Source organism: Asparagus officinalis, chromosome 7, assembly GCF_001876935.1.
Source record: "Asparagus officinalis chromosome 7, Aspof.V1, whole genome shotgun sequence".
NCBI classification, from domain to species: domain Eukaryota; kingdom Viridiplantae; phylum Streptophyta; class Magnoliopsida; order Asparagales; family Asparagaceae; genus Asparagus; species Asparagus officinalis.
Genome location: NC_033800.1, coordinates 4,780,341 through 4,796,875, shown reverse-complemented (window position 1 = coordinate 4,796,875; position 16,535 = coordinate 4,780,341). Strand labels below are relative to the sequence as shown.

The window sequence follows — 16,535 nt, the reverse complement described above, 5'->3', positions numbered from 1 at the left end:
AGAGAGAGGAATATGGGTATGCTTGGTACCAAGCACAAAATTTGTGCTTGGTAGTGAGGTGACATATTATCCTTCACTCATTCAAATAAAGGGATCACATTCACATGAGTTGAATGTGGTCCCCATTTAAATGAGTGGATGAGAATGAGACACATCACTATCAAACATAAAATTTATGTTTAGTACCAAGCATACTCATTTTTCTCATATCATCTACCCTTTAAAAGAGAGAGTTCTTGGAAAACTTTCTCTTCCCCAAGATAACCTTTAACTATTGTAAATAAAACAAATTTATACATTTTATCATTTCATAGAGTTAATAAATCGACAGCCCTAAAAGCCTTCGTTCCTTTCATTCTCCACCCTGTCGATTACGAATCCGCTCTAACAGCCACCTTCGGTTACACTTCTCCTCCGGCAACGTCATCCCACTTTCTTAAATCATCAATTGCCAACGATGAGTATTATTATCCTCATCATCACCGCACCCCCTCTCCAATCATCGCCTCACTTCTCAGATTTTGGGCATCGGTTACGATCACGAAGGAGACTTATTAACGAAGGTATGATTTGATCCTTTTCTATATTTGACTTATGATTTTTAAATTTCTTTCTCTGTGCTCCAACGTAGTTTTTTTCTTTGCGTCTCCACCTTTTTATTACGACAGAACTTCGCTTCCACCGGAAATTGTCTTCCTCACCACCTGAGAATCAAACTCCGGCAACAACTCATGCCCCTTCTTGCATAAATTTTTATTTATTTAAGATGGACCTGGCTTCTTTTAATTGCCTACACCATTCATATAATTGTTTTGGGAATTTTAGATGAATGAAATTAGTGTAGTTGGGAAGATGTGAAAGGATACAAATTATCAGATTAAACTTTTGGAATTGGTCACATAAATTGGCGATTCTTCTCTCAGATTATTATGCATATTGCTTTAGAAAAATTGCAGAAAGAAGCCTTTGAAGTACTACAATATATGCCGGCTTCACTATGTTCCCATTAGTGAATTTTTCTCACAAATTGAAATTGAAGTAATATATGTAAAGAGCATCCTATAGGAGTAGATGTAACCTATGAGTAAAAGGGTTGATAACAAAAATACACTTTACGCTATATTCGACATGAATATGAACATTAACGTAGACCTTATTAGAAGACTCCAATTCCATTTGTTAGACTGATATGGGCTATTGGCCCCTCGATTTATCATATTAAATTTGCACATTTTATTGTCACAAGTTTTGTTTGAAGAAATTTATTCAAAGTTCCAATGGTCTAAAATGTTTACTGAATAAACAAGGTATGTTGCTGTCAAAAGTTCTTGTTAATATCATAGACTTCAGAGTCCTGTATTATTTGCAAGTTGGCTATCTGAACTTGTGAGCCATGTCTGATCTGAAGGTGGGTTCTATGGACCCGGACCTTAGTCAACTGTTAACTAAAATTGTGGTTGAAGGACAAGTGACAGAGTGGGCTGTGGGTAGTTCTAGGTTCATTTACAACTAGGTAAAAGCCAAAACAAGAGAAATAAAAAGAGCTTATTCGTCGACGCAACAAGCGCCTTTCTTTTTCTTCATAAAGGAATATAACCAGAAAGCTTTGATGAGAGTTTTGGATCTTTCACTTTCAAGTAGTGCTTGAGAGAGGAAATGGCAAAGCCACGAACCAAGCTGACCGAATTGAATCTTTGTAAGGACAGTTGAATGAAAAGAGCGTCTTTTTGGCATACAAAGAAGGGGGAGAATCTAAAGGAAAAAGAACCAGATGTTAGCTGGTGAAGTGTCAACCTTGGTGCAATGCTAAAACCTGAGAAACCTCTAATGTGTATATGACTGTACATGGTTATAGCAATTAAACCTTGGAATATTTTACCTTGTAATTATTTGTTAGTATGATTTTGTTTTTTTTAAGTTTGTCATCTATAAGAAATGAAGTAAACATTGTATAAACATTGTATATTTTTGCATGAACCGATACAATATAATGACTTCGAGGCACATGTTATAATTGAACTATTTTTTGAAAGCTGCAAGATGTAACTCCAAAAATTAAAATTGAGTCAGCATCATTTCAGTAACTTGTAACTTTACAAGTTTAAAGAGGCAACCTATAACTTCATAGAAACTATGCTTTAAAATGAAGTGTATGAATGATAATTATGATGGTAATTTCTTAATAATTTTATATGCCAAAAGCACTAATTTATAAATATTAGCTTGCTGGTTTTTTAGGTGGTTTGGAGCAAAGTATGATGGAAATCTTAACTTCAATTCTGAAGTATATGGAAATTTGAACTTAAATTTGAAAGCTTAGTTTGTCAAGAAAATTAGTTTCTGATGATGATGATGTACCATGACTAGATTGTATATGATTTACATGTCAGTCTACTTTTGTGCTTGTAAATATGTCATTAAAGTTCCTTATTCTATTTGCTTAATAAACCTTCCACACTATCTTCCTGATGACATGACATGTTTATGATTTTTTCCACTATAGTAGGATCGTTGCATGAGATTTAATTCTTTGATTCTAATCTGCCATAATTTTTTCAACAACGTATCAATTTTTAATTAATATATTCTTGAATTTGTTCGGTGATTCATGATGACCAAGAGTGATTAGATGAAGAAAAAAATAAAAAGCACACAGCCTAATGTCTACCACCTCTTAGAATGCTTTTGATGCTTGCACTTTGTATGGTTGAGTGCTTACGTAGCTTGTTACCACCCAATACACTATTTCGGTATATCTGTCTATGTTCATGAATGCTTCACCATGCACTTTTAGAATAGTTAATATGCTTGCACTTTATATTTTAGCTCATCCAATTACTGCACTTTTTTATTAAAACTTTCTATGTGCATGCACCGGTTTCATCGAATTTGTTATTTTAAGAAATAAGATCCGAATCATTTTTGGTATTATATAGCAGGGAAAGGAAGCGAACAAAGAAAGGAGGTGAACTAATTTGTTCCAGTTGTTCCTAGGACTTGAGTGGAGGAACATTGGTGCCTGTTGATGGATTGGATTCTCCACTATATGCACTTGAGGTTAATATTTATAATTTATTTAAATAGATAGAACAAAGAAGATTTAGTTGCCTTGCAATAGATAATTTGACTTTTCATCTTCTGGAAATTGTTTACTTTACAGTAGTTCAAATTTGATAGCTCGGCACGATCCTTAGAAATATTCATTTACAGATAAATCCTGAGAAGGCCAGAGAGGAATTCCGCAGTGTAAGTAAAAAAAATGGAGGTACCGGAGTTAAAAATTTTATGGACAGTATGGCTCTTGGAATGCTTGCTGACCAGGTAGAATCTAATGACATCATAGATTGCAACAATGACTGAAAGAAATTCATTTTTTTGGTTGTCTATTAAAGTCCTCAAGAGTACTATTTATTCCAATATTTCCTCGCATAAGGTTTACAGGTTTTGGTACATTGCTTTCTCTATAATAAGCTGAAAGTTACTATAGGGAATGCATTCTTAAGTGTGTGATTTGCTCAAGTTTTAGGTTCAATGATTCTTTTCATACAAGTGGAATTATCTCTCCTTGTTCATAGTTTTGCATGTTTCTTATATTCTATGCCAGCATATGGAATTTATTTGTTGGCAGACTGATTTGCTATATGGTAAGGTTTTTGCATATGTTTCTTGTGTTTTACTTATATTTTAGTTTGTTATGGTTAAGCTAGGAGAACTTGTTAGACCCTAGAGGGGGGGTGATTAGGGTCTTATGCTAATCTAATCCGATTAAATGCCAATTAAAACTAATTAATAAGTTATCCTAGCAAGTATAAAATACAACAAGATATGTAAGCTAGGATAAGCAATATGAACAAATGAATATATCCTATCAATGAGATATTACAAATATATGAGCAAGGATATATGAACTAACACAAGGGTAAAATAAACAATCTACACAAGTGATAGGGTAATATGATGAGCAATACACAAAGGCGATATAAGATATGAAAACAAGAATAAGAACGCCAATGCAATCACAAACAAAACGATATGATCACGGAGTTCGGTCTAACCACTTGACCTACGTCTCCGCTCCTCACCTCGAGGAGATCTCCACTATCACAACCGGGTTTTCTACGTTCACCCGAACAACGTTTACACCTCACAATACAATCACTATGTAATCACACCTCACACACTAAGTGTTGGTCCTAGCCCGTGTCCTCCTCCTCAAGTGCTCGGTTACAACCTCTCCCTAGGCACGTCAACCGACGCCACTCCTCTTGGATTCGACCCCGTCTCTCACCACACACTTCTCTCGGTGTACAAGAGTATTACAAGTGAATCTTCACAATTAAGCACAAGATAAATCAATTGATTGTTCTCTAAACAAGGTGAGAACTCAATTAAGCATAACTCTTAGTCACTAATCTCACAACCCAAAATTATACTATGAATGTAAATACAATAAGCTCAATAGGTTGTGTGTGAACAAAGAGATAATAAAATCAACTAAACTCAATATGAACACTAGCTTAATAAAAAGATAATCAAACAATATAAAATATGAAGCTAGATTGAGTTTAGAAAACTTCTCAATAGATCAAGAGTGGAAGGAGAAGAGTTGGATGCTCAAACACGCTGATTTTAAAACATTGTTTAAAAATATCAAATAAATTCCAAAAAATGTAAAACTTTGGAGAATGATTGTAGACATGATAATACACATGCTACAAAAACTGGTTTTCTAAAAAGACTTCCCAAATGAAAAATATCATCATTTTACAAACATGTTCAAAAACATGAAAACCTGAAAATTGATATTTTGATATTTTGTCATAAACCAACTTTTGAAACTTTGTGAAATATTTTTATAGACTTAGTAAAACATGTATAAACTGATATTGAAGTCTATAAACTAAGAATACAATATTTTCACAAATACAATAGAAAATGAAACCTATGAGTATGTATATGAAAATATATTTGTTTCATATCTATGTAGATAAACCAAATCACAATAATAAATATGAAACATGTAATTTCATATTTATGAACATGAAAACTAAAACTTGTGTTGTATATATATATGACTACATATATATACAAGGAAACCAATAAAATGTGTGTGTATAGATAATTGAGCTTAGAGTATATAACACACATAATATAAATCCTAAACTACATTACCCAAGCAATCTTGATCTTCAATTAAGCTTGACTTGGTACACGTTGCGGATGAAGCTTGAACTTGATCTTTAACTTGAATTGTTGTATAGGCTTCAATCCGACATTCCGCCAACCTCCATTAGATATGATCATTATGGCGCAATCCATCCATCCTCCAACAAGTTGTTTGTCTACAATGAATAGATAACACAAGCACTAGACAAACAACATTAGTTATAAATTGTTTGTTAAACATCATCAAAACAAGAAGGCCAACAGAACTCAAATTAGGAGAGTTACTGGACTCACCTCCCCAAGGGCTGGATGAAGCTATTGCAATCTCAAAGGTATGATATTTTAATCAAGCTGTTAAACAGAGATTGTTTTGTTTATTTTATTTTATTTTATTTTTTGGCAGAAACTTGAGTTTTTTATGCCTGTCAGATTTTTTTCTAGGTTATGCAATTTGTTGAATCACAAGAATACAATATTTTTAGTCGTATAGTATTCGGTACTGCTCCTACAGTAAATACATATTTCCTGACTATATTTCTTTTTGTTTTGCTATTTATTTCTTTGGAAGTATTGTTTGCCATTTGTTAGCTTCTAATGTAAAATAGTCTTATATGTACCTGACTGATGCAATTCCATTCTCATATTTTTGTTAGGGCCATACTCTTAGGCTTTTGTCATTGCCTGACTTTTTGGATGCATCCATTGACAAAATCTTGAAGGTATGAGTTCTGGAAAGGGATCACCTGTTAAGTCCTTTAAAACTGAATCTTGTATGACATAAAAAGTTTTACTGGATAACCATTACTTGTTTAATTTATAAGTCTGCTACTTCTCATGATGTTTTTTTTCCTCTTGAGAGAGAAGTACGTTTAGTCTTTTATTGCGGTTAGCCTTTTATTTTGTATTTTTCACATTATATTACCTCTTTCAAGGAATGTGGTTATCTATTTTACTTCTTTATTGGCTAATCTCTGAATGACTTCAGAAAACCATAATTACATAACAAAATCACTAAGCAGAATTCTGAATGTGGTAGTACATGTGCCTGAATCTTTATGGTGTAACTCTCCATCTTGAACACTTTCTTCTCTCTCCTCGTGTGAACTCCCAAGGCCTTCTCAAACAAGGCTAAAGGTCAATGAGCTTGTTCATTATTTTGAAATACACCTACCAGACATTCTTTTAAATGTTACGCTGTTTCTGACATATTACATTTTAACAATATTTTCCTTAACCTGCAAAATTAGTATTCACTTAATTGTTAATTGCAGCTCGCTGTTTGTGTACCTCATAGGAAACAACTTGGAGGAAAACTTGGAACCTCTTTGCAAAGTGATCTCGGAGTGAATACTCTTGGTGATCTTCTACATTTCTCTGAATACAAGTCACAAGAGCTTTATGGCATTAACACAGGGTTGGTGACTTGGTTTATTTACCATGATTGAAGGATAAGGATATGTTTGTATGACATGTATGTTCAATCTTTCATGGGTTTATTAAGAACTAAGGTCAAATTGCCAAGTTGGGATGACATATGTTTCAACCAATTTTACTTATATACCAAAAGTTAAATAATTAAGTATTTAGCAAGTAAAATGTTTAAATCAACAACAATTGACTGCTATGAAGAAGCTAGAAAACTTGCGATGTTGTAACCTCCGTTCATAAGCTAGCATGTTGCAATTTGAATTGAGGAGATTTGGTTGCTGTTCAGAAGGATTTGAGGCTGTCAAAGGAACTAATTGAGACTACTCTGGGTTCTTCCACACTGTGGTGGCTAGCAAGTGGTAAGGTGGAAGATATGATTATTTTGGGTGCGTTCACTACAACAGAAAAGCTAATCCGCGAGGAACGAGTTTGTCGTTGAAAGTTGAGATTTCCTCGCCGTAGTGTGTTCGCGAGGAAAAAACTTTGGTCACCATTTCCTCGCAGTAGGGTGGTCAAGAAAAGTTTCTGCGAGGAATATTATAATTTCTCACGAAATCATTTTTGCGACGAATATATTCTTTTCTCGTTATTACTCTTTAGCCTCGATATTTTTCCTCACCTAATCTCATGCCTTTTTCATCGCTAAACTACAGTTTCCTCGCTAATAATATGTGAATAATATTTAATTTATATATAATAAAATTTTTAAAAAAACTATTTTCGTCGTTGTAAGTACCTTTCAACGAGGAAATTGTTCCTCACCAAAGGTAAATCATTAACGAGGAAATTGATTTTCTTCATTATATGTATCTTTTTCTCGTGGAAACAGTTCCTCAGTAAAGGGACTCAATGACGAGAAAATTTAAATTTGTCGTTGTAGGTTGTACCCCATATTCCTCACCAAAGAAATTCAATTACGAGGAAATTTACATTTGTCGATATAGGTTATATGGTCTATAGCGAGGAAAATTACTTTTGCCGTTATAGGTTGTATCACTATAGCGAGGAAATATGTTTTTGTCGACATAAGCAGTATACTCTATAACGAGAAAATATTCTTTTGACGATATAAGTATGTGGCCTATTGTGAGGAAACATATTTTCGTCACCTTAAGTTGTAGGGTCTATTTTGAGGAAATTTACTTTCATTGACCTAAATATATAGTGAGAAAACTTATAATGAGGAAATTTTATTTCATCAATAATAATGTTATTAAGAGAAAAACACAAAATATAAATAATTATCATCAATTGTCACCACAGTACATCAAAACAATTAAAATAAATAAAGCAAGAAAGTTACTACCATAAGTAACAATGCTAGTCTAAAGCAATAACAAATGCAACACGATCAAAGAAACATTTCTCCAAGTGTAAGTTCACTAAGAATACTAAGTTGATGGATGTTGCCCCGAAAAATTAGCCATAAACTCCTCAAACTTTTTGGCTTGCTCCTCCAATCTTTGGATTACCTCATTTTGCGCATCGATCTTCTGTTGTCCAGTTCCTACAAGTTGTTGGGTCTCTTGAAGCTGTTCTTGCAACTCTTTATTCTTTTCAGACATTTCACTCATCGAAGAACGAGAGAACCTTAATGGTGGTGGTCTAGGGCCAAAACCATATCCCTTAATGTAGCCTGATTTGACTTTAAGAACTTTTGCACAAATTTTCTCATCTGTCATTGTTCGAGTTCCATCAGGTTGAGTGGTATCTGCTCGTATCTTTATCATTTGATCCTATAAGTAAAACAAAAATATATCCAGTTCAATCATATGCAACTTCTTAATTACAACCATATCAATATAATCCTCTTTAGAACAGTAATATCAATTTCACCTATATTCTTAAAATATTATAAAAGCATGCATCATTGACACGTTACTTACCCATTTTTCCTTTGCTCCCAAGTCTCATCCTTTTTTTGTACTTCTATACTCTGTTTCAAAACGATCAATTGCACCTTGCATCTCTCCAGTCTGTGTTGCCTATTGCATTCAAACATATTTTCATTTTCAGCAAATATATATGTACACAATTAAGTTACAAATTTATAAGCAAAACTAAAAAGTGTCTTACAATTTGCTCTTGGTGTGACATAAATGATTTTGACCCAGCTTTGTGGTGATATGTCAACTTTGACCTATTAAGAACATTCTTCTCTGAGCGAATCTAAAATTATTAAGACATACAATTAGAAAGAAGTAAATGAAAAAAGAAAAAATGTAATGCGTGGAGAAAAATAAAAAAGATATTGTACCTTAAACTTTTCACTAGAAAAATGAGTGCAAAGAAACTCCCATTCTTCCTGAGTCTTGACAGCTTCATGTTTGTTTTCAATTGCCTCCTCAATTGTTGAAAACTGCTCAAAATGTTTCTTCAACTTATAGAGAAAATTACAATATACGGTCTGACATGTTGTAATTACATATCTCTAGACCCAAGAGAGCGACATATCAAATTAAAACTTATTCTGCACAGGCATAATTTCATGTCAAACTAAATATAACAAATCAAAGCAACCAATATAATGCCTTTAGCAAAACAAATCATCACTAACCTGCATTCTTTTGATCAAGTTCTCCACATCTGCTTTTTCAATCTTCTTCCATTTTCCCACATTCAGTGGGGTGTAGTTTCGAATTGTGTAACCAATTTCATTTGCAAACATCTCAGCATAAGGGCCCGTAGGTCTGCCATTTTCTTCGGTCAGAGTCACAAGTATTTTAGAATTCAATTGGGAGAACACCTTATCTGCATTCACTCCTCTTGTCTTCCCTCGCACCTTTTTGGTTGTACCTTTGACATAATTTTTATTAAGAACATAACACATACGTATATTTAATTCTCAAATATATGTATATAATGTTTTGTATACCTGGAGGAGGCTCCTGATTAATATCTAACATCACATTATCATCTCGTTCTTCAGCTATGGTGTTTACCACTGGCTGATCATTAACACTTTGTTGCTGAAGACGTGCACTAACTCTAATACCTGTCATTCGAGTTTGTAGTTTAGGTATACCCTTGTAATTTGCAATTGATGAAAATGAAATTCAATTCAGCTTCTCTACACCTTTTAGAGGAAAATAATTCAATTCTGCTCAATTCAACTGAATTCAGCTCAATTCAACTGAATTCAGCTCAATTCAACACCACTTACCAGTAGTAGTTCGTTCTGTGGTGACAACAGTACTACTAGAATTCAGTCCATCTGCTACAGAATTTTGGCATTCTTGATTGGAAGTTTGCAGACGAGTACGTTTTGTACCTATTAGCATACACACTTGTTAGATAAGTAAAAACTAACAGTACTTAAATATTCTAGCAGTAAAATGAAGATTGCATATTTACTCGGATTAGAACCGGATCCATTCCTTGCAGAATTCATGTATGGCAGATAACTAGTTTCTGCATGAGAACGTTTCTTTTTTAATAATTCTGCATGTGATTGATTACTTGGTGCATTACCTATTGTTACATAAACGTTAAATTGATAATAATATTCTAATCAACCAAGTGAATGAATCATGAATTATAAGAGAAATATGCACTACTTACCAGAAGTAGAACTTTGAACGATAGGCGCTTTGTTACGGTACATCTTCTCACTGTTTATTATCAAACAATTAGAACGGTCAAAATGCAAAAGAATGTAAACAGTAAAAACTTTGCTAGAAAATAGATCAAGGTGGTAGATTGCAATCGGAACCCTCTTTAAAGGTGGTTTCTGTACAAATGAGCTTTGAAGGTGGTTTTCATACCATCACTATATTGAATTATGTAGATCCTAGCATTTTGGATGTAACTATTCAATATACATCACAATACTGAAATGGTTTCCAGCAATTGCTACTAGCTAGTAAATCATCAAATGGATGACTCTCGGATTGCTCTTAATATGGATGTGCATGGAATTGCTGCTCTAAAGATATGTCTATAAGAATCCAGCTGCAGTGATGGTAGCCTTCTCCTGTACTCCAAGTCCACATAATATGGACAGAGTGCTGATGGTACCTAATATTATGCCAGTCCAACATCGTCAGGATAATCCAAGCAGCACATGCAGGAAACAACTTTCCGCTGTAAATTTTGCTGCAGAACCAAGATCAGTCGCAAATCTAAAGTAAATAACAATAATGAAATACAAGGAATAAAGCATTTTTACTGACACCCTCAACCATGCACAGACTTCAGGATTTGAGCATCAGGTTAATGAACCTGATAAATGGAAACAGCCTGAAACATGGGATTTACAGCATTGGGATTTACAACTATCAGTTTCCATTAAAGAAGTTGCATATTTTGATCAAACCACCAAATATATCCAAACTATCTCCATTCCACCAAAGAGACTTTACAGAACTAGGTTAATAATCACAAGAAGTAGTTTAACCATCAGCAACTGATACTTTGCTGTCAATCATCTGAATTAAAAGTAAAACTCATTCCAAATTCCAATTAACTGGCTATCACTCCAGAAAAAAAACATAGTAGTATTTTGGCACATCAACTCATTCCAAATTCCAATTAACTGGCTATCACTCCAGAAAAAAAACATAGTAGTATTTTGGCACATCAACTGAACGTTAGAAATTGTATATGTAAGGGTTGAGCATATTTAATCTTTGCTTCAGGTGAAAAGCTACAGTCTATTATATATTATTATTGTTGACTGAATACAAACTGAATACAAAATTATCTTGTGCTCACTGTGACATTAGCTGCAGGAAATTTGTCCGCAAGATATCTTGTGCTCACTCCTACGGAACAACCAATGTCTAAAATATCCTCAATTTTAGAGCTCCCAAATTGTAGAAGGTGCTCTTCAATTGCTTTAATCCAGTTACTACGAAGAACCTGGTTTGCCTCATCAATTGATGAAGCATCAGGTATTGCTCGCTTAGCAATTGATAAAGTGGCAGCTTCTGCTTCTGCTGCTGCCTGCCATAATAGCCCATAGTCTTCCAACTTGTTAGCAGAATAATTATATGAAAATTTATCTTTCAAAATTATAGAACAATCATATTATGTTTCACGTAACCTCAGATCCCATCCTGAAGAATAATTCCAAATAATTATCTCTTGAGAGAAAATGAGGAGAACGACTCTTTAAAGAAATACCAAGAGTATGATCGTCTTGTGTAACTTAGACCTCAGGATACTATGCAATGAAATCTATTAAATGGTTCCTCCTAGAAATAGGCTTTAATTATAGATTCAAATGGTCTAAGAAATCTATTTAAAGAATGAATGGAATAATATTATCGTAACATTGATAATAGAAGTGCTTCAGTTGCACTATTTGTATTTATATTATGCTTCGGATGAATGCAATTTCCTTTATGAAATCACATCATATCTCGTCTTCCTATACACTTTCTAGTAGGCAAAGAGAATAAGCAGACTACTTGATTATTTCATATTAAATAACATGATTAATAATAAGATAGGTCTTATAATGCCCACTGTTAATAATAAATAATGCATGTGATGTAGGCCTTCTATGAAACCTGCTAAACACCAGCATTCTTTGTCTTTGCTATTTGCTATTTAGCATTTTCTTCGCCAATATTGTTGGAAAAGTTTAAGGTTTTCTATTTATCTAAAATCTAGCAATAACAAGCATATTCCACATTCCTAAGAATAGCGATCATAACAACTAAACTTCTTAGTATCACGGCCTTACTAATTTAATGCTCGCTAGAGTGTACAAGAAGACAACTAATCTTTTTTGATACTCTGGTATTACTGATTAATGATTCCTACATTACATAAAGAGACAATTACTAGCAAATTTCTGTTTCTTGCTTTAATTATTACTGTTTTCAATATTACCGAACAATTCCAACTCCATATAGTAGCGAGATGCTTGCAGGAAACCAACAATGACGAAATAGTTAGTATCATCTGAAAGTATAGTGCAATCATCATAAAGCTTCACTTAAGAAATAAATGTGTACCAGCCAACTTTGGTTCCCTTGATTGAACAAGAGATTTCTTTTTGGTTCCCTTGATTGAATCAAAGATCTGTTAATAATTTCATAAATTAGATGCATAGCATAGAATTCACCCAAAATCAAACCCACAACTCGTCCCCACAAGCTTCAAGATAATTGACATTGACGAATCACAATGCGTTAAAATAACTCAAGTTTTTCAAAATTAGTTTCCAAATGCAATGGATTAAGGATTTCTTCTAACAGTTAGCAAAACTATAACAAAATCCGAATGTAAAAACCACAAAACTATTATAAATTCTTGTTACAATGCGATTTCTCGTCTAAATCAAATATTTGCTACTAACTTCATAAACAGATTCACTTAATAAAAATCGTCCAAAATAACTCAAAAATCCCTATTCAACTAGACAGTACAAATGTAATCCAAAGGTCAAAATCACAGCACTATCAATTACAAAGTAAATCCAAGAAAATGGTATGAAACATTTATTAACGAAAACCAAATCGGATCCAAACCTCTGTCCAAGAAAATGATATCAAAATCACAGCACTATCAATTACTAAAACCTCTATTATAAAAAAATCTTATTTTAAGTGATATGATTACTAATAAATACCTAGATTTCAAGCCACCGCATTTATTAACGAAAACCTAATCGGATCCAAACGAGACTCGACGGCGGATCCTGGATCCATGCCCGATACCAGAGGTTTCGGTGGACTTACCACACGTGATCTGCTGCTCCGCCGGCGAAACTATGATGTGGCGATGTCGGTTGGGTCTATCGGTACTCTCCTCCGTCGCTTTCTCAAATTCAATGAGATCCGCGCCCAAATCTATGAGTAAGGTGAGCACTGACGACGGTTTAACGGAATGGCGACGGGGACGAACGGCGGAGTTCGACTCGGAGCGCGCTTCTGCCTGCCGCCGCTTCGAAGAGAAAGAAGAAGAAGGAGGGCTCAGCGACGGGAGCTTTGGGGTTATTAATTTTGATCGATGGGAGATTTGGGGTTATTAATTTTGATATTGGACCGCTCTTTTATTTGAGTACCCGCTACTTTTTAGTTAAATTCCCACTAAAATTTTCCCCAATGAATAATGAGTATATTATTAATTCCTCACTGATTAGTTTTTTAACAAGGAAATGATTTCTCACAGAATAAAATATCAGATTATTTGTGACCACGATGCACTGAATTGATAGCGGATTCAAATCTCCCAAAACTCACAGTTACTTTTTTGTATACAAAATAAAAAACAAAGGTTTTTTCTATATTAATTAGATGCACAGAATTGATAGCGGATTGGGGATTTTTACAAGTCAAGATAATAATAAGGTTTAAAATACAAAATAAAAAACAAAGGTTTTTTCTATATTAATTAGATGCACAGAAGTGATAGCGGATTAGGGATTTTTACAAGTCAAGATAATAATAAGGTTTAAAATACCTAGATATCAGAAAGGCGGAGAGAAGCAACCACAATCTGGAAAGCGGCAGTCTTGAGGTGTGATCGGACAGACGCCCAAAGATCTGGAAATTGACGGTCTTGAGGCGTGATCGGAGATCAATTAAGACTTTCAGAGCGGAGCTTTGTTAGGTCGTGCGGAGGATCAGGGCTTTGTTGCGAGCGACCGGAGTTTTTTGGGCCGATCGTGCGGAGAGGATGAGGATGAGGTGAGAGCGGAGGGGTTTAATCAAAGGGAGAGCAGAGGTGATGAGGATGAGTTGATCAAAGCGGAGGGGTTTAATCGAGAGGGATAGCGGAGGTTAGAAGAGAAAGAAATTACCGCCTTCTTAATTTGTTTCCCGGTTTTATTTGGTCCCGTAAATTTGGTTTCCCGGCTTAATTTTAATAAAAATATTTATTTTTTCTTTTAATTTAATTGAGATATAATTAAATATCATTTAGCAACCAACTTTTTTTTAGTACCCGCCTACATTATTCATTCGCAAAACCCGCTCTTTTCTTTGAGTACCCGCCTACTTTTTACCCAAATTTAAACTAAAATTTTAGCCAACGAATAATGAGGATATTATTATTTTCTCGCTGATTGGTTTTTTTAACAAGGAAATGATTTCTCACAAAACAAAATTTTTTAGCGAGGAAGCCTTAAATTTGTCGCCATTGAATTTGGCGGGTTTTGCACATTTTTTCGCCAAACTAATAATGAAGAAACTATTATTTCCTCACAAATTGATTCTTTTAATGAGGAAAGAGTTCCTCGTAAAACAAAAAAATTAGTGAGGAAACCTTCAATTTGTTGTTAATAAATTTGGCGGGTGTTGCACGTTTTTTCGCCAAATTAATATTGAGGAAACTATAATTTCCTCGCTACTATTTTTTTTACGACAAAATGGTTCCTCGTAAAATAAATACTTTTAGCGAGTAAACCTTAAATTTGTTGCTATTGAAATTGACGGGTTTTGCACAATTTTTCGTCAAACTTATAATGAGGAAACTATTATTTCCTCGCTAATTGGTTTTTAAACGAGGAAACAGTTCCTCATAAAACAAAAATTTTAGCGAGGAAACCTTTAATTTGTCGTCAATGAATTTGGCGGGTGTTGCAAATTTTTCCGCCAAATTAATAGTGACGAAACTATAATATCCTCACTAATATGTTCTTTTTAACACGAAAACGATTCCTCGTAAAAACAAAAAACTTTTAGCGAGGAAGTCTTAAATTTGTCACCATTAAAATTAGCGGGTTTTTTCTTTCCCGCCAAACTAATAATGAGGAAACTATTATTTCCTCGCTAATTAATACTTTGATGAGGAAACTGTTCCTCGCAGATTATGGATCTTCAGCGAGGAAATCATACTTTGTCGCTGATACATTTGGCGGGTTTTCCTCTATTTTTCGCCAAAAGAACAGCGATGAAATTATTATTTCCTCGTTAAATGTGCATTTCACGATGAAAAAGTTTATCACCAAAATCTCATATTTCCTCGCCAATAAAATAACTAGTTAGGAGACCAAATCATGATCATCTTTAGTGAGGAACTAAAATTTTCATCGCAGAAAGTGGTCTGCTGTGAGGAAAATATATTCCTCGTAGAAGACCTACTGATATTTACGGAGGAAACAATATTTTCCTCGTCGAAAGTGATATTTGTTGAGGAAAATAATTTTCTCAAAAAAAAATTGGTCGCTAAAAGACATGTCTGTTGTAGTGGTTATCTCCTAGATAGATGAGCAACTTGTGCAGCAGGAGCTGTGCTTTTATTCTCCTATGATATTATGTTGCATATTTCCATATGATTTTGCATCCATTCACAAATCTTTTAATCACAGAAATTGTACAATGTCATAACCACCATCATTTAAGATACTGCACGATATAATGTTTTAGTACATGTACTCATCATTTTGCATCCATTATTTGTTTTGCCATTACATGTATGGAAGATAAGGCTTGGTGAAATTTAAGATAAAAGATATTATCTTGTAATAGTAAGAAACCCTAGATAATCCAAGAGTATGATTCAAGGAAAGCCATCTCAAATCAAAAAATCATCGTCAAACTAAAAAAGTTCATGGAGTTAAAACTAAAAGGGAATATATGAGCTTGTGCAATAAAGGTAGTACTACGCAAACTTTGTATTATAGAAAGGGTGTGTTTGGAGCTTGTCAAACCTTAGTTTGTAGAGAACTTAACGACTGTGTTGGATTTTTTATAGGATTGTCAATAATTCATGAGTGAATATATGTACTCATACATTAGGTAGTGCGAAGACTTAGCAAGACTCTAATGTCATACGCTTGGATTTACATCCACATCATCAAACATTACGTTTAGGTATATTCTTGTGATAGTTTTTGATTGATCAATCACATTGTACATACGACCACTGTACTAACACATAATTGATCACTAAATATAATTTTATTATTCAAACATTGTGAATTTTTAGCTTCTATTCATATGTTGGCTATATTGTTTACATTCAATAAATTTATACCAAATCTTTCC

General features: G+C 33.9%; 1 protein-coding gene and 3 long non-coding RNA genes across 7 annotated transcripts in view; 1 reads left to right on the top strand and 3 right to left on the bottom strand.

Annotated features, from left to right (window-relative positions):
• Positions 1–6,884, bottom strand: part of LOC109849535 — a 7,207-nt gene extending 323 nt beyond the window's left edge. Inside the window, exon 1 of the long non-coding RNA XR_002249133.1 lies at positions 6,454–6,884. This is a non-coding gene — a long non-coding RNA (uncharacterized LOC109849535). The remainder of the gene's footprint in view (positions 1–6,453) is intronic.
• LOC109849534 lies at positions 5,461–5,845 on the top strand. The gene is made up of 3 exons (XR_002249131.1): positions 5,461–5,498; positions 5,608–5,676; positions 5,820–5,845. It is a non-coding gene; the product is annotated as an uncharacterized LOC109849534 (long non-coding RNA).
• LOC109849664 lies at positions 8,099–11,093 on the bottom strand. 4 transcript variants are annotated; one of them, XM_020419522.1, is made up of 10 exons: positions 10,612–11,093; positions 10,156–10,205; positions 9,949–10,065; positions 9,758–9,865; positions 9,470–9,589; positions 9,152–9,390; positions 8,852–8,953; positions 8,671–8,763; positions 8,481–8,579; positions 8,099–8,330 (listed from the first exon to the last, which is right to left on the bottom strand). In XM_020419522.1, the coding sequence occupies exons 1-9, from the start codon at positions 10,632–10,634 to the stop codon at positions 8,505–8,507; spliced, it is 927 nt and encodes a 308-aa protein (XP_020275111.1). In that variant the 5' UTR covers positions 10,635–11,093; the 3' UTR covers positions 8,099–8,330; positions 8,481–8,504. The 4 variants fall into 4 exon arrangements, 3 of the variants coding, with proteins under 3 accessions (XP_020275111.1, XP_020275112.1, XP_020275113.1); XM_020419523.1 differs by having other exon boundaries at positions 9,949–10,005; XM_020419524.1 differs by lacking the exon at positions 9,949–10,065.
• LOC109849665 lies at positions 11,119–13,577 on the bottom strand. Its single transcript, XR_002249195.1, has 3 exons — positions 13,284–13,577; positions 12,558–12,624; positions 11,119–11,538 (listed from the first exon to the last, which is right to left on the bottom strand). It is a non-coding gene; the product is annotated as an uncharacterized LOC109849665 (long non-coding RNA).

Excerpts from the sequence above, each read along its gene's own strand:
- LOC109849664 (XM_020419522.1), bottom strand. The coding sequence starts at position 10,634 with ATGTTGGACTGGCATAATATTAG. Across the intron at positions 9,590-9,757 it reads CACAGAACGAACTACTACTG|GTATTAGAGTTAGTGCACGT; the intron begins GTAAGTGGTGTT and ends CTCGAATGACAG. Across the intron at positions 9,391-9,469 it reads TAATCAGGAGCCTCCTCCAG|GTACAACCAAAAAGGTGCGA; the intron begins GTATACAAAACA and ends ATTATGTCAAAG.